Source organism: Siniperca chuatsi, linkage group LG10 (genome assembly GCF_020085105.1).
Source record: "Siniperca chuatsi isolate FFG_IHB_CAS linkage group LG10, ASM2008510v1, whole genome shotgun sequence".
In the NCBI taxonomy this organism is placed as follows: Eukaryota; Metazoa; Chordata; class Actinopteri; order Centrarchiformes; family Sinipercidae; genus Siniperca; species Siniperca chuatsi.
In genome coordinates, this window is record NC_058051.1 from 13,576,640 (window position 1) to 13,595,268 (window position 18,629).

At 39.7% G+C, this 18,629-nt stretch overlaps 1 protein-coding gene across 4 annotated transcripts in view; it reads right to left on the minus strand.

Moving 5' to 3' along the window:
• cntn3a.1 (contactin 3a, tandem duplicate 1) overlaps window positions 1-18,629 on the minus strand; it is an 87,578-nt gene that overhangs the window by 15,214 nt on the left and 53,735 nt on the right. For 3 of the 4 annotated variants that reach the window (XR_006379481.1, XM_044210789.1, XM_044210791.1), the window contains 4 exons: window positions 17,957-18,096; window positions 12,866-12,998; window positions 10,213-10,363; window positions 1,005-1,132 (listed from right to left, as the gene is read on the minus strand). Coding sequence is in view for 3 of the 4 variants with exons in the window: in XM_044210789.1 (XP_044066724.1) it covers window positions 1,005-1,132; window positions 10,213-10,363; window positions 12,866-12,998; window positions 17,957-18,096 (552 nt within the window). In the remaining variant the exon portion in view is untranslated. The remainder of the gene's footprint in view (window positions 1-1,004; window positions 1,133-10,212; window positions 10,364-12,865; window positions 12,999-17,956; window positions 18,097-18,629) is intronic. The other variant, XM_044210790.1, reaches the window with a different exon arrangement.

Below are 18,629 nucleotides of genomic sequence, written 5' to 3' on the forward strand. Positions count from 1 at the left end.
TGAATAAATATATAATTTACATTCCACCTCTGACCAATGTTATAAATACACACACATACGTATATACAGTACACTGTATAACAGCTCCTTTCGTAAATGTAAAGAGGCTTTGGGGGGAAAAAAGAAAGCAAAATTGGGCTTCTATGCGAGCCAATTTGCAATTCAAAAATCTTGTGAAGAAGAATCACCAAAAGGCATTTTAATAGTGCACTGTTGTTGACTCTGCTCTTTAGAAAGACCTAGAAAATGCATTGCACTGCAGAAGTGTGTGATTTAAATGGATTGAAATCTCAAACAAACCCAGCATGGCTATGAGCCACCGTGCAAAAAAGTATGAATTAAACATTGAGGCGCATGAATGCAATGAGCCTCATGTCTCGCCTCCTCCAGCCACTGCCAATCAACTAATTGGACTGTATAAATCCGTCAGGTAAGAAGAGGGTAGTCTTTATTATAGCAATTCTGCTTCACTGTTTGTTCATCAAGTGTGCGGCGAGGGTCAGTGTTGGTTAATTTTAGATGCAGCACTGGCCGGTTGTGTCTCACAGCTCTTGTGCAGACTGCCAGATCATCTTGTTTCGTGTTCCTCCAAAATACCGACAATCATACAGTAAATGATGTGTTAGTTTATTACAAGGGCTGGATAACAAAACCTGCAAGAGGCCTGATGTTCAAATTGATTACATAAAAGGTTTAAACAAATAACTACCAATGCCATTCCCAAAATACATGACAAAAAGAAAACAAGGTGTTAATGTTTTGTATATTACATATTTGGTGTTGATGTAATTGTACTATTTGGTATAACAGTGATATTGTCTTAATAAATGGAGATTATTACTGTAACTGTATTATCTGCTAAATGTATAGTATAGGAGCAGTTGTTGCCAAGGAAACAACTATTGGGGATAAAATAAATAATAAACAAGCAAAATCCAGCTGCAATTTACACTAAACCAACCAGGGCCTATGTTTGAAGCCAAGTCAAGAAAATAATATCTTACCTTTAACCAACAGACTGCCAGCACTGCTCGCTACGCCGAACTGGTTTCTGGCTACACACGTGTATAGTCCAGCATCCATTTTAGTAACATTGGAAATCCGTAGGCTTCCATTATCAAACACAGTAACTCTGTGGGTAAAAAAGAGTATACATAGCACCATATTAGGCCAATTAACAGTCCTTCAGTGTTGGATTAATAAAGTTAAACTGAAATACAGCTCTACTTGTGGCTGTCATTACATATATATATAAAAGTCTATTCTAAATGTGCAAGCCCTAAAGTGTCCTAAAGCATTTCAACTTTAGCCTGGAGTTTATCTCAGTGAATTTTAATTGGCTCCCTGTGCTTTATCGTGACATAAGGAGAGGCTCAGTGTGAAGAGTTACAGTTTGATTTCTCAGCACTCAGTTGATAAGAACAGTTCAAAAGTCTCATTTTTAGTTCAGGGAGATATCAAGGGGGAGTCCAAATACCTGAATGTTAAAGATCTACTCATACTGTATAAGCGTAAATATTATGTTGCTTGAGCAGACATAAATATACAAAAAATTTAATAGGAACATGATTTTCCATATAACTTGGCTTTGCTTAAGAAACTGGTTGTCACATATGCTGTACTACGTGCAACTATGGCATTGATTTTAATACAGTTAATCCAGCGCACCTGCATACAGTGCTTCATGATGGTTAAGACACCTCACCCTAAATAAACCGTTAAGAAGGGAGGCAAATACAGCATAATGCCAAAGCAGCTGTATCTAAAACAACATTTAAAAGTTGGAGCCCATTACTGAGATCATTTAGTTCATAGCATTGTTAGGTTCATACATAGTGACATGCAATGACTGCAAGACATGCAACAGCTCTGCAGCTGTTAGTTTCTAACCTGGACAAATGCTTTAATAAATCGAAGAGTAAACAGTATAAGTACAAACAACAATTACTTCTACTAAGATCCAACCCAACCAGTTATTGGATTTAATCCAATGTTAAATAAACAAATTCGACATGCCTGGTTGTGTGGTAATAAAAGGAAGTTGAACCTGTATGACAGATTGCACCAGCGAGTCCATATTACAAAGATTCTCATTTCATCTGTTGGTGTCATCAGTCAAGCCTGACAGATTTCCTCTGACAGAGAGTACACTGCTGCTTCAGCAGTCAGCAGCAAGGCACTCCTCGAACAGAGTACATGTGCTTCCAGTCTATCCATTCATGTTGCAGTAACTTTCACGTTTAGATTTCATCTGACTGTTTCATCTCATAGTAACAATTCAATTCATCCATTAGCTTAGTTTTTCTCATTTCACTCACTTGCTCATATTTAACTCAAACAACCACTGCATTATCATTTGTACTTTTAACTATAAACCATGACTACAAATCATGAACTACTTTTTCTGTTATTCGAAGTACTGGCAGAGTAACATTAGGAAACAATTTTCCAAGCTGAAAAACTAAACTTTAGAAATATCGATGCCCCCTCCGGGAGTGTTGAAAAGATTTGTAGAGGGGGGAAGCCTTAAAAGCATGTCAATGTCAACAAGACCTTGAATATAGTGTGTACGGAAAACATGTGCACAAAGAACTTGCACAATGGCATTCATTTTGCCAAATTTTTGTGCATTTTGAGAAGATAAAAGATGAGAAACATTTAAGTCCACACACGTCTGGGACAACCAAACACTTTATAGAAGTGAAATGAATGACAGGGTCACAGGTGATTGAGGCATACAATAAAAAAATAAATGGTTTGATTAATTCTATTCACCGTGAAACCAAAAAAGCATTCCCTTGCTTTAGTGAAAAACTGGCCACATGCTGCACAGAGTGCTTGGAGTAAAAAGCTAAAAGGACTTATTCATGTGTTCTGTGTGCAGATAATGCACAGAACCATTCATTTCAAACCCTTATTTCATCAAACAAATTATCAGATCTCACTTACATTAGCTTGTAATTATACATTATAATGTATCACTAAATTATTTATTTTTAATACCTACTGTTTATGTTTGATCTTTTTGTCTTTGCTGTAATCAAAGCATTTCAGCTGGTTTAAAAAACCCATTTTCATTGTTCTCTCTCCTTTGATCTTTGTAATTACTGGATGTAATCTATCACATCCCTTAAAAGACAGTGTGACTGAAGGTTTTGCTTACTTCCTGCATTCTTCTGTTTCACATTTTCCCTGTACTTCTATCATGGTTTGAGGATACAATAATTGCTGATTTCCCTTATCTTGTTTTTTCAATAGAAACAATCTGAAATAAATATGGTTTAAATGTGTTAGTCCTAGTGAAGAAGTGTCAGCAATAAGCTGTAATTGTGTATAATATAGCTGTATTTTCTCCGTTAGTTTTACTAATTATAGCTGAGGTAGGTGTCTTAATTAGGCTTGTCTGTCAACCATAATGGGTTGTGATTTATGTAATTAAAGAAAATGTTGTTCAAGTTTCCAGGTTTTATTGTCAGTATACAATACAGGATTGCACAATGAAACGCAGTTGTAGCCCCCTCCACGGTACATACACAGAAAATCTATATAAACAGATATTCAAATATTGATATTACAATAGAATAAAACAATAAAATAGGCAATAAAATAAAACAAAGTATATAAAAATGAGCACTAAAGGAAGAAATAAAAAGGAAAACTAAATTAAATTAGTTATATAAGGACAATGTTATCCATTTGTTAAAAACCAGTGCAATGGAGAAATCAGACAAGCATAAATTAGACACCCACTCCCATCTCACGTCCCTTCTTGTGATCTCGATTAATCTCTTGCAAAGTGTCACAGTTTAATACATTTAAATCATTGTGTGATGATACAAATGTGCAAAACAGCTCAGTATCAGATAAGGCAAAGCAGAACTTCTAAATATTTTCAGTTGAGGTACAAAACCTCAAAATCTTAATATTAAAAAAATACATAATAACCAGCAGTACAGAACTAAAGTACATTATGTCTTTGCAGCAGTGCCCTGACAACACATCGGAGAAAACAACAAAGTCAATAAAGGGTCAATTACCCTTATTGATCATCACTGAATATCTGTCGTCCTGTATATCTCTAGAGATTAAAAATACAGAGCCCATCCTTCAGTTGTTCACACTAAAGTCAAGAATCTGCCTTGCTGAAATGTCCTTAAGCAACACTGAGTCTCAACCAGCTCTGAACTCCCCAGGGGGGGCAGGCAAAGAAAAATTCCCTACAGGGATCAATAAAATATCATATAAAATGAATTCCCTCGAGCTAATAAGACTTGCTTGTTGAACTAATAATTAATTTGGCCTGGTGATATCAAAGTTATTGAAAGCAATAACCATTAAGCCTCATGTGCACAGATTAATATTTCATGATGTGAAACAGTTGTTAGATTTACATTCTGATGCCACAGCTTAACTGACAAATGGGGGATGTTCATGATCATTGGGATTTCTGTTGTTGGGCATCACCTCACCACGTGTGAGAGACAAAGACAGACCTACCTGGAAAAGCTGAAGCCTTCACTAAGAGGCTTGACTGAGAAACAAAGGTCAGACAGTAGAATGGCAGTCAATTCCCTACAGCCGTTAACTCACACCCAGGTGTGAGACTGACGCGAGATCCCAGTGGAAGCCAACACGAGATCTCAGTTGAATCTAAACTCTGGACTCCTATTGGACAAGACGAGCAATATAGCGCATGAAATCTGAAATCTGAAGCTCGTCGTCTTTTCCACTGTAACCCCCATTACGGCAGGAAGACACATCACACAAACTTTTCAAGCAACAGGCTGTATTGTGTTTGCTGAACACACTTTTGGATCCTGATCGTATATTCCCCATAATGATCCCGTACCTGCAGAAGGAAGAGACACGGACTGACCGTTTCTTCACAGAGAGCAAGACCACCGCTGAGCCTCTCTCTCCCCATCGACGTCGACCACTGCTTCCCTTTGCTGCCACTCTTGCGTTCCAGTGGCTCCAAGGACTACAGACCGGTGGCACTGACCTCCCACATAATGAAGACACCGGAGAGACTAGTACTCCAGTACTTTCAACACCATCCGGCCTGCCCTGCTGGGTGAGAAGCTGGCAGCAATGCAGGTGGATGCCCCCCTTGTGTCCTGGATTGTGGACTACCTGACTGGCAGACCACAGCACGTGCGCCTGCAGCACTGTGTGTCGGACAGCGTGGTCAGCAACACTGGGGCCCCTCAGGGGACTGTCCTCTCTCCCTTCCTCTTCACCATCTAAACCACGGACTTCAGCTACCACACAGAGTCCTGCCACCTTCAGAAGTTTTCTGATGACTCTGCTGTGGTGGGATGTATCAGCGGTGGTGATGAGACACAGTACAGGGCTGTGGTGGGGAACTTTGTCTCATGGTGTGATCAGAACCATCTGCAGCTCAATGCGACAAAGTCTAAGGAGCTGGTTGTGGATCTACGGAGGGCCAAGGCACCAGTGACCCCGGTTTCCATCCAGGGGGTCAGTGTGGACATTGTGGAGGAGTACAAGTACCTGGGAGTACACTTGGATAATAAACTGGACTGGACCAAGAACACGCAAGCTGTTTACAGGAAGGGCCAGAGCCGCCTCTATTTTCTGAAGAGGCTGAGGTCCTTCAACATCTACCGGACAATGCTGAAGATGTTTTATGAGTTTGTGGTGGCCGGTGCTATCCTGTATGCTGTTGCATGCTGGGGCAGCAGGTTGAAGGTAGCGGACGCCAACAGGCTCAACAAACTGATCCGTAAGGCCAGTGACATTGTGGGGGTGGAGCTGGACTCTCTGGTGGTAGTGTCAGAGAGGAGGATGCTGGCCAAACTACACGCCATCTTGGACAGTGTCTCCCACCCACTCCATGACGTGCTGGTCAAGCAAAGGAGCACCTTCAGCAGAAGACTCATCCCACCAAAAAGCACCACAAAGCGCCACAGGAAGTCATTCCTGCCTGTGGCCATCAAACTCTTTAACTCCTCCCTCTAAGTGTTATTCTGTATGACCCTAGGTCACTAAACTGGATATTGATCATTACATCTCTGCCATACTTGAATAATTGTGCAATATTCTGTGTATTACCTCCTTTACTGCTGTGCAATACCTTAATAATCTCAATAAGCTACACTTAACTCGACAGTACTTGCACCACTACCTATTACTTGTATTATTACATTGTATTATTTGACTGTATTATCATCATCAACCGGTAAACCCACTTGGTACCTCACACTTATTTTATCTTATTCTTATACCCACCTGGTACTTAATTTATTTTCTGACCTGTTTTTATAGTGTTTTTATAGTGTATTGTATTATATTTTTTGTTAGTACTCCTGTGTGCACTGACGTAAAGACGAGCTGCTGTAACAAAGAGTTTCCCTTTGGTGATCAATAAAGTATTTCTGATTCTGATTCTGAAGGAACAGTTTTTCCACTGGAGCCGCTGATAGTGTGGGCCCGGCTCCGTCAGTATCCGAGCTCGACTTCCCCGGATAACCCAAACGGACTGACACATACAATCGCTAACCAAGAGCGATTTTCAAGTAAGAGGCTTGTGTCTGGGCAGAGATAGATTTTGTAACTGCATGTTATTTAATCTATTTTGGAGAGTAACGGACCACTCTGTCTTACTTGCTGTGTGTTTTTCTGTGTGTGTTGCATGTTCCATTTTGTGTCATGCTGTTGGGCCATTTAACTGTGTTAGTTTAACCACTGTGGAAGCTAATAACTGTGCTTTATCAGACCAAAGCTGGTGAAGGAAAGTTTGCTGTCGGGGTACTGTGTGATAACGGGGCAGGATACTGTGCTTTACCACGGCATTTCTTGTGCCTTACTCTGTGTGCTTTCTTTCTCTTTCCTCTCCACTAACCCACACGCTTTTACACACGCACATATACACTTACACACACATCTGAAACGACCCAGATAGCGTGAGCGCATAGCTAGCTAAGCTGAGTTTCGCGGGTCTGCCCGCCATTTTGTCTCTGTGCGTGACAAAGTCCCACGTGGTCACGTCTGCCATCTTCCTTGCACACCCCCTCTCTTAATAATTGTATTAATATTCATAAATATAGTTGATATTTTTGCTATTTTTTGAGTAATTTGTCAAAGAAAGAAACACCACTGGGTAAACATTCAATGCTTGTGGGAGAAATGTGTTATTGACAAAATGCTACAGCTTCACCTCTTTTACAAAGTCGAGCAACAGTGGAAAATCTATAATCTAATCTAATCTAATCTAATCTCTTAATTTCGTCAGTCACAAAAGTCATGCCGATTTGGTGAAATTATATTCCACCAATTTTTGATACTGCCTTTCAGCCGTGGTTGTAGAACAATTTCCTGACCACATTTGAATCCTTAGAAATTATTGATAAATGATAAATGCCTTGCCCTGCAAATCCTCCAATGTTATCTTCTAACCTACACAACGGTGTAATGGTGTTGGTGTTTCAAACATAACTGGTTTGAAAGAAGACCTTGAACACTCCTTTTTAAAAGATCCCTTGGCTTTAAGGCAGCCTGGATCTCCCAAAAGATCAAAAATGACCTGTATCGCCTTAAAGGCGGGAAGAATTACAATACATTAGCCTCTTCTACATTGCCCATTCCCAGTGGAGCCAGGGGTATATTCTCCTAACTGAACTGAGGGCTTCCTTTGTAATGGACTATAACAAAGAGTTATGGATATGAGATGTCACAGGGATAAGACTTGCTATTAAACTGTGCAGTAGCCTATGCCAGGCTTTCTCCTCACCAAAGCTACAAAAGAACAGTCCAAGATAAAGATATAAGGAGCATTAGCTGTCTGAAATGCTTTCACTTTTTTCCCTTTTCTCTCAAAGGTTGCCCTGGAGCAATTAAGGTATTGGGGAAATTTGTGAGGTACATAAAACTTGAGCAGTGTGATATAGTAAACAGACACTTTACCCTCAACCTTATTGGCTGGTGTTAAAGTGAGCTACTGGCTGTAATCTAAAAACCTGCCCTGCCTCTCCATAGTGCAACAAAAAACTAAGAGGCTGTAAATGAAAAACATTATTTTAACCACTTAAGAAGGATTGCATAATTAACTCAATATATTACTAGGTACTTGCAGTTTTCTGAAGTACTGCTTATTTCATTCACTAGCAATGCACATTCTGTATTGGCAACACACCCAGAAAGCTCTTGTTGTTTTAGTAGCAGGATTATAAAGTGATTCACATTACATGATGAAGCAATATATAACGTTTAGCCTAACAACCTTAAACACAGTGGTTCAATCTAAAGGTAATATTCCTAAGAGCTATTTCCTATATCTGTTTTACAATTGCTGGCAGTGGTCAGCAGTGAAATTAAATTAGGGTAAGCCTTTTATCATTAACCTCATAGCTCCCTGCATAAGCGCACAGAAACCCTGTTATAAGTCTATCTTGTTATGCCTGGGATATGATCTGATATAGGTATCGCTACTGCATGATTTCATTAACTAATCAGATCCTGCCTTGTTCTTAGTTGATTTGTTCTCCCCTGCTCCAGATCCTTGAAAACATTATCCCTGGAAGATTAGAAGGAATTATGAGTATTTTAGTTGAGCCAGTGAGATGGATTAGTGTTGTGCCAATGCTGTAATAGCATTGGTAGCAGCCCCATTTCGATATGGAGGAAAGTAAATGCTAACACGGAGTAGGTTTGCGAGAAATGCTGCAATAATATCAAAGTCTAACATCTTGTATGCAGCTCACCTACTTCAGGCCAAGGCTGTAAAGTTAAATCTCAAATGGAAAATCTTGCCTTTATGGGCGCGATTTTATATTGCATATTGCAGTATGGATGCATTTTTCTTTTTAATACTTAAGAGGATGATAAATCTGCAAGCTGGGTCCAACATTAAGCAGGCGTTCTCAACATATAATCTTGGAGCTGATTTTACTGCTCCCCCTCAAATAAAACATCTCTCTCTCTCCTGTAACTAAGATGTCTCGGCCTGGCATCAGTATAAACAATCAGACCGCACCTTTCTCCAACATACTGCCTGACAGGGGGAGGTGTGACATGACTAAACCTGCTGCACTCCCACTGTGATAAGGATGAATATCCAGAGGTTGGGTGTGGAAAAGCTGCTGAGCCAGTTGAACAATTAATCCCATATCAAATGAGAAATCTGGACCCCCACTACGTCACCACATGTGCCAGCAGGTGTGCTTTGCCTCCTGCTGGCACATTTCAGCATAAAATAAAGATGTTACCAAACCGAAAGTGGAAATGAGTGATTTGTTTAGACAAATGACAGATTATGAAAGCACACCTGAAAGTTAATGGTTTCCAGCAAAAAAAAGTTAAATAAAATACACAGTTTGTTTATTTTCTTTCCTGACAGAGCAATAATTAAAATTGCAATAGCACATCAGGGCATTTTGGGCATTTCACTTCTAGCTATGGCCAATGATATGAAGGCCATGTTGTTTAAGAGCTGCCTTCAACCATATCTGCATATATTCCTGATTGCTGCCATGTGAGAAGAAACAGTATGAATCCTGACTAAAACACCCTTCTGCTACCTTGCCCAGCATTATATCTTCAGGGGGAGAATTGGTTTCTCTGGTCCGATTAACATTTGTTTTTCCTTTTTCTTCACCTCCCCAGCACACAGAGTTATTGCATTGATCTGTACTTAACCTGATTTCTAATAAAACAAGGTGTCCAGCTAGTTCCCCTGGTGTCACAACCACTATCACACAAGAATGTGTGTTTTTCAGCGGCAAGCCATTGATCAGTCCTTTTGGGGATTTCACCAGCTTCTTCCTTGTCTTGATGGTGGCCTGGATCATCGTCTGCCTTGTGCTCTAATGACCCTCCAGGCCTTACATGCTGCTAATGAGCTGATGGATCAGTGCATCGATCCAAGTGCCGCAGTCTAGGAATGGCCAATTACCTCAAGTAAACAGTGCAGAAACCAGCTCTGAATACAGCCAGGAGAGCAAAGTACAATGGAGTTCAGGGAAGAAATGTAGATAGCAGGGGGAAAGTGGTGGAGTGCAGAACGTGTTATGCAATTCAAATTGTATTTTGTCACACTGTGGTTCTGTTCTTTGCAGTTTGTCACCATGAATATCAAGTAGGGAAAAATAAAATAACAAGTCGATGAAATACTATTCTGCAAGTAAAGCAGACAAACTAAACAATGGTTGCATACACACTGCTCTTACTGCTCCACACAAAGAAACCTGGTACCTGTGGCTCTCTCTGAGGGCTTCCTTTCCCTTCCTCCAAGAAATCACACCCCGAGGAGACATCCTGGGCTTGCATTCGATCAGAACATCGCCACCCTGTCGGGCCAGAGTTTGGGCCTTCAATAAGTTCTGGGAGAAGTCTGGAGCGATGACTGATAGAAGAGTGGAAAGAGAAGGATGGAAGTATTGTGAGGGAGACAGTAGAAGAAGAAAAAACAGAGATGAGGTTTAATTTACTGTTAGGAGGAGACAGAGGAGCAAAGGGGGTAGAGCTATTGAGGAAATGAGAGTGGAGGAGCATCCTAAAAACATGCAGGTCACTCCATCCATTAGGCAGTTCAGCTCTCACATCCTTTTCTTTCCATACACATATACACTTGGTTGCACACTGGCAGACAGACTCACATGCATACATAAATGCAGGGGAACAGACACAGCACATTATATTTAAGAAGACATTTTATTTGAAAGAAAGAGGGTTTTCCTTTTCCTTGGGAGGACATTATGCATTAAGAATTAAGTTCTGGGGCTCCGAAGCAAAAATGAGAGAATGTTAAATGAGAGGGAGGCTTTGTTGCTGCTCTTTTAGGCCTTAATTACTAAGACGCCGTGGTCTGGAGCTGCTTTGTATGCGCACCGACTCAGCAGAAAGCTCTTCAAAGTGAACAAACAGCCTGGCGCCAGTGACATGGCTGAGCACCTGCCAACGTATGCCGGTGCACGTGTATACATAACAATACACACAATGACACATATGTATTCAAACACGTCTCACAATTATTTCTTGACACTAAGTGTGAAATGCCAGCGTTTCCTCTATCAACACAACAGATATTTATACTTGTCTTTTCATAAAGCATGGGTGGGATTTATGTGAACTCATATCTTAAAGCCTGAGTTGGAGGAGTTATAGATTCAATAAAATCTGTTTATCCTCATGTATATTAAATGAATGTAGCAATATACTACAAAACCTCTAGTCTGTAGTGGGACCACATAAACAAAGTAAGAAATTCCTAGAGTGTATTGATTTGAAGTTATGTGTTCACTACTGCATTATATAGAGATAAAAACCCATGATGGTGGCATATAAAAGGATGAAAATCAGTTTAACATTCATAACACTGTCATTAATAGTAATACTAAAACTATACATTAAGTTGAAATCCTGCATTTTATTTCATGACGTTATGAGTTCATGTGTTAGTCGATGATTTAATTAGTCAAGCCACAAAAAATACATCAACAACAATTTTCATAATCTATATAATCTATACATAATATTCATGATCATATAATTATAGAAAAAAGCGAAACATTTTCTGGTCCAGGCCTATTAAATGACAGGAATTGCTGCTTTTCTTTGTTTTGCAAATTGTATAGGTATCATCTGCTCAAGATGTTACCTTGGGCTCTGAGAAATCCCGATGGGAATTTCTGGCAATTTTCTGACATTTTAAAGACAAAATGTCGAACTTTCTGTGTCAGTTATCTAAACTGTGGCATGATGTTAATCTTCCATGATGACATTGCGTCTATAGTTAGTAACTCTAAGAGCAATTCCATTTCCTTTACAACAGACACAGACACTTGAGATACAAGAACTTCACTAGGGCTCACTGGAGATTTTCTGGTGCCATTCTGGAAAAATGTACTGCGACAACAAAAGTGTTATATGTAAATTAAAACCAGATGTTTAACCTATGAATTGATAGTTAGTAGCAAATTACGACAATGGCCAAGTGAAATTGAATGATTATTGCAAAAAACTATGAGTAAATGGACATGGTTCCCTTCTATCACAGTTAATATGGCCAGCTGTTTCCAGTCAAGATAACCAAATCTATAATAACAATGCCTTTACAATTAAAAAAGAAAATGTCAGATTAAATGTTACATATAATACTGAACACAGCAGTACTGGGGGAAAGACAGTCAGGAGATTATTTGATTTACTTAACTAATATAACATACAACCAACAAAGCAAAGTGTTGCTCTCATCCCCTGCTGTTCTCAGTGCACACAACTGCTAATCCCCCAGCAAATCAGCCATTTCCACTGAGGGCTTGCAGCATCCAATGCGGTCACTTGATTATGAGAGCAGAACTAGGGTGCACTTTTGGGCAAACTACTGGCGAAAGAACTGTAGACTTGAATCCTTTTTCCTCAGTCTGCTCAACACAGAGGCAAGAACAGAAACAAATTTCGATTTTTATGTGCTCAGTTTTAATTGAAATAGAAGGGGGAAGTTGAGTTTATTCTTCAGATGTGTAATACAGCACATTTTGGCTACATGTTGTTCATACAAAAACATAGAAAAAGAGTAACTATAAAAAATTATCATTAGGGAAAAAATGTTTTTGTAAAATGATCTTGTTGATCCAACTGGTAAAATTGCAGACATGTATTGCAAATGTTTTGCCAATATGACTGAGGGTGTAGGAGACATGGCCTCAAATGTGGACCTTTAATTATAGTGCCCCACCAGGCTGACTGGGATCGTATTTATTTTGGCAGTTTTTGCACATTAATCATCTTACCAAATTTAAGTGTTTATCATGTACCATCTAACAGCGATTAAAGAGATGGCATGAGAACAACTCCACTGAATGTATTTACAGAAATCAACAAAGTCTTGTGTGTTTTCCCTTACCTATGACTCGGAGCTCAGCGTTGGTGAAGATTCGGCCATGCTTGTTCTCTGCCACACACTGGTACATGCCGATGTCGGCCAGATTCAAGCTACTGATCGTCAGCACTCCATTGTTCGCCTGAACCCTGTCCTGCTAAAGACACACACATACACAACACACACACACACGCACGCACGTACGCATGCAGATACACACATTTAACACCACATGATTCAAAATGGAATCTGCTGTGCTAATATGACAGCAAGCACTAAACAGGTTTAGACAAATTGAGCCGTCAGCAGGAGACTTGAGTAGATGCCTCTAGCAAAAAACATGCCCCAGTACAACCCAAGGTTTACATCCAACTGTTGTATGCTCCTTAAAGTACTTAGGCCCTTGGTTAATCAATATGTAAAGAAAGTACTGTTATCAAAATCATATTGTGTCTCTAGTTGGTCCCATGATGCATTAATTGATTTTTTTTTAGACATTTGGGGCAAGAGGAACAAAAAGCTCAAAAATCACACACCCAATATATTATGACACATTATTGCCATATAAACCTGTTAAGTCTAACGTGTTAGCAAACAACCACCCATTTGTACATGTGCCAAAAATGAGCTAGGTCCAATATTCACCATCTTTTTAGCTCTTTGGTTTCAACTACCTCCTGAGAAAAATATCTGGGTCTCCAGGTAATCGCTAACTGTGTCTGTCTGTTGTTGCTGGGGAGGTAGTGTACAGTGGGTCAAAATTCTCTATGGTTTAGTCACTACAGTAATCCCTTTCACATTGCCTGCAGTCATTTGATCCATTGTTAATATAAAAATATTGACTAGCCAGTCTGGGCCTTAAAATGCTGTCTGCGAGACCTGATCGTTTAGCAAATCTGACATTAATTCCTAAAAGGACTGACACCTGTGAATGACAACACCCTTATATAAACAGAACACAGTGTATAAGCATACTAGATTTAAGGTCTTCTGATATACATGATCATTTCAATTCCACAAACCAGTTATCTGTACAATTCCCTCAAATCTTATGTCTATTTAAAGCCTGGCAGTTTTACACTCATGTCAATATAAGGAACTAACTACCCAGCTTTAAAGCTGCAATAAGTACTAATTTTTACACTTTCAAGATGATGATAGCTACCAGCAATTATGTAGCAATTACAGTGGTGAAGCAGAGATTGACTCCTTTTATGCTGGCGAGATGTAAAAAATACTCAGCAAAACAGTTTTATTGTTACCATTACTTTTTTCTTTTAGGACATTACGTTTCTTTGCTTGGCACAGTAGGATGTCTTTAGGCTGTGTGTAGTTTACTATATTTTTAATATATTCTAGCATTATTTTTCTGTTGTTTTTGTATGGGTTAATAAATGGGTTAGATAAATTATTTAAAAGGTCACTGTAAATTGTATTACTTCTCAGGTATTACATGAACTTTTTTTTATCCCAATGGTGCCTTTTATGTCTTGTTTGGAACAGCATCTGGAGCATTTATATTAATTTAGACTAATCTAACATCCATGGCTAATATGGTAATCTTAAATTAACAACCATTAAACATAGCAACAACATCATTTTTTGTTGACCACAATCTCTGTGGATGATATTTTGTGTTTTCTCTTTAAAGACTAACCTTTTACTTTACTAAGAAATGCATTAGATCTTTTTTAGAAAAAGCTTATAAACAGTCCAATTAGTGCCATAACAGTATCACATACTAGGTGTAATATGAGAATGCTGGACTAAAACTGCTTTGAGGTGGGTAATTAGGGCTATATATGGACATTTTAAGTACCAGGATGCCAACTGTGTTCATTCTGATGAATGGCCTGATCTAATTCAAGCATTAGCCACACTTTTTCTCTCCTCAGGAGGGTGGTTGATAATTGAAACACTGCTAATTTTCTGTGGTCTTAATAGGCCCGTGGTGACTAGATGTAACCCCCCTCTGCTTAACATAGCACTGAGACATTATCAAACGGTGGTTGAAATCAAACCTCTGAGGAATTAGTGAGGAATAAGCTGCAGCACATAGGCTATTTTGTACTCCACCAAGTATCATGGAGTTTTACACAGAAAAAAAAGCTTGGCATGTGATGCTGTTTGTTTAAAAATAAATACATGCAATTTTAAAAACACCTACACAGAGTACAACAACACCTGAACAAAATTCTTCTCTTCCCACTGCTCCTTTTGGCCTTTACAAGGTTTGGTACTACTTTCTGCTCCCTTTTTATAGTTGTGTCAATTTAAGTGTGGCAGCACTCATTGTTCTTGCCCTTGATCTTTCCCATTGAGTGTAGCTAGACCTTTTAATGTCACTGACAAAGTAGTCCAGAGGGTCCTGCCGCCAGTCTGTCTGTCGTCTGGAATCATTACAGCACTGCCACTTGAAAAGACAAGGACTGTCCCTTAACATCAGTCAGTGACACTGCTGAGGATCTTCAAATAGGGCTCTTTCTGAGGCCCAGTCACACGATGGACACACGGCTGACCTGGCGCTAAAGCCACCGCCAGAGGGGGTCCTGGGTGAAGATGGATGTAGCATTTTCCAAGTTCCTGGGTTTTTGGCTGGGACTGGATGCTTATATGTGTGTTCAAGGGGAAAAGGATGATAGAGAGAGAGAGCGAGGAACAGAAAGAGAAAGAGAGAGCCACAGCGACTTTGAATAGATGATAGATGGTTCTTTTTGGGTTACACTGTGCAAGGGCCCGGGGGAATGAAAGAGATCTGTGTGAGTGCATGGGTTGGTGCCCACAGCCCTGTTAAAAAACCCTCAGAGACTCAGTGGTGGCTCTATCACAATCTCCTTAGTACTGGAGACAAATGGTGGCATTCGTCTGCTTCACGGCTATCATTAATTATGCTTGAGTCTTCTCTGATACTAGCACTGTTTCAAGTTGAGCTGTGGGCAAAAGGCAAATCATACCACGCTCTGTGGTATGTCCGTGATGTAATGATCCTTTTTCTGATTGCAGTAGAATGTGTGCTACAACAACAGTAACTCCTCAGAAGGCAGTTCCCTGACTTTGGAGGTCAAAGGTAGAACAATCTCAAAAACGCACACTCATGTATGTAACTAAAAGTGGAGCTGGTGGTGGAGTGGAAAAATACAAGCGTGAGTGGGTCCTTGTTTCACTGGGGTGACATTTTGAAGTGACAGCCCTCCTCTGCGCCATTTAATTCCCTTGGTTGGAGGGGGCCCACAATGAGGTGGAGAGAGAGGGAAAAGAGAGAGGATAAAAGCTTGAAAGAGAGTGTATGAAAGAGAAAGAGAGCACCAGAGATGCTGAGATAAAGTGTGAGAGAGAGAGAGGGAGAGGAGGACTGATCCATTCTAATGAGGAATAACAAATGGCCCCCTTGGCCTTCCTTTCCTTCTCCCTCTCTCTCTACATTGCTGACCTTTGGGTTTGGAAATTGATTTACTGTTGCTGCTGTTGACGGTGGCATTTTGAAAATGGTACCACCCCACCTCATTAATATAGCCACATGTACAGAGAATATGTTACCTTGGCCACCCCCCCAAAAGGATTTTTTACAATGTTATTTACAAATCAATACTGAAGATGCACAGGTGGAGTGATAAGGATTTCCTGTCGTTAAGAATGTGTGGCAAAAAGAGGAAGCAACCTTTGTCAGCCCTTCAAAATGAACAAATACCATGAAATTGAGAGGAAATGTATGATTAAAATTTGACTTGCTGCACATACAGGATTTGTAGATAACTACTTCTGTATCATAATGGTAAATGATTTAGAGTGCACAACTCTGTAATCTTCTTCACTGCATGTGCATTGTTCATCACTCTAATTAAAGTGCCCCAGATTTCAGATATTATCTCAGCGCTCAATCAAAGTTACAGAAAGCTAAACCCAACTGCCCCCTTTAAAGTCATGTCCAACAAAACAGCAACAGTCCGGTTTTGGACTCATTACCCAATCCAAACACTGACACTATCAGAGACTGTGATTCACTGGAGCCGTTCCTTTTAGTCAGAAAGCACACTCACTCCAGCAGCAAAATAACACAAAACAAGGCAAATTGCCTAAATGTGAAATGTATTTTGGATGATAAGGCATTTTTCACCCTCCCCGGAGAGAATAGACTTAATGATAAGAGTAGCAGATAGGAGAGATTGAGCGCTAAATTGTTGAGTCCCTGGTTGATGACAGGCAGAAAATGGCATCACTTTGGCTTCTTTGCAAAACACATACAAGCACCCTCCCCTAACTCATACACACACGCTTTTGATGCCAAATTTAGTCCCAAGCAAATACAGCCATTTGAAAGTGACATGTTCTTGCCAAGTACAAGCCTATGAGATTGAAGCATTACTTTCTTCTAAGCAAATGAATCCACAAAACACTGCGGTAACAGCGCATCCTTTAATTAAGATGGTTCTGAATCTACTGTAATCTTATCATCTTTCATCTTACGCATTAAATTACGTTTATCTCCACCAACACAACTGCCTGGGGGCTGTTGTAATGAAAATAATATCGACACTCTGCTAACAATAGCAATAGCATTTAAATACAAGCCTGTTAAACTGAGCCTTGCAGCTTTCAGCAGTCTTAATGTGCTTGTTGGTAAAAGAATGATGCACACCTTCATAAGACTGGGTGTTGATTAAAGTAGAAGAGCACAAATTAATATTTTTATTTATTTATTTTCTTATACCAAGCACAGGTCTCATGGGCCCTCATGAGACTTGTGCAATACACAAAAAGTATACGTATTTGTCTGGGGACTAACGTGGCTTCTGGCTTAAATGTGGATGGAAACGATGAAGTGGTAAACTATGTTTACAATACCATAATTTGAACTAGTTGTTTTAGAAATACAGTCAATGTTTCATTATTCTACCAAACATTCTTCATTATTTGGCACTACAATATGAAAGGGTGGTAGATGCTCTTGACTGATTATCTGATGATCTGTTTTTTTTTATTTGTTTGTGTCTTTCCATCAGTGTGCCATTAGCGGGTTAGTGCTGCATGCTGGGGTGGATCATTCTCATGTTCATGTTCATATTTTTTTCATTAAAAGCAATTAAAAAAACCCTCACATTAAGAAAAATCCCTTACCTCCATGGGATCCAGAGGCTCTCCATTCTTCAGCCAGCGGTATGAGGGTTTGGGCTTGGCAGTGGCTTTGCATTCCCACATCAGAGTGTCATCAATGGTCTTCTGAACATCCTGAGGCTTCTCAGTCAAGTGAGGTGCAGCTGTAAGGTCACATACAACATACTGTACATAAACACTTTAACGCTACACAAATGCTTAAGCATTACCAGTACACAGCAGTTTAGAATAAATCAATGAACCAACCAAGCAGGCAATTAGTTCATTAAAGAAGCATCCAGGGGCACAAATCATAAATCCACTTCCAACTAACCCAAAGCTAACCTCTACTTGAAAAATATATAAATAAAAACAACTGTATAAGCTTAATATGAGGAAGGGTCAATAGTGAATGGTTGAAACCAGCTTGAATTAGCTTTACTGATGCAGATCTTTTACAAGAATCAGGTTTATTGACCATATTATAATTCTTGTCATGCTCACAATGGAAGGGTAGTAATTCTTTTTAAGCAACACAGTTAACAACACAGTGTCACAGACATGCCAGGCTCCACTACACCACACACACACCGCACTCCCTCACCCGAGTACTAATTCCAATCACCTGTCACCTATCACACACCTGCACCTAATCATTCACTCCACTCCCCTATAAAACACAATCCCTCACCACAGT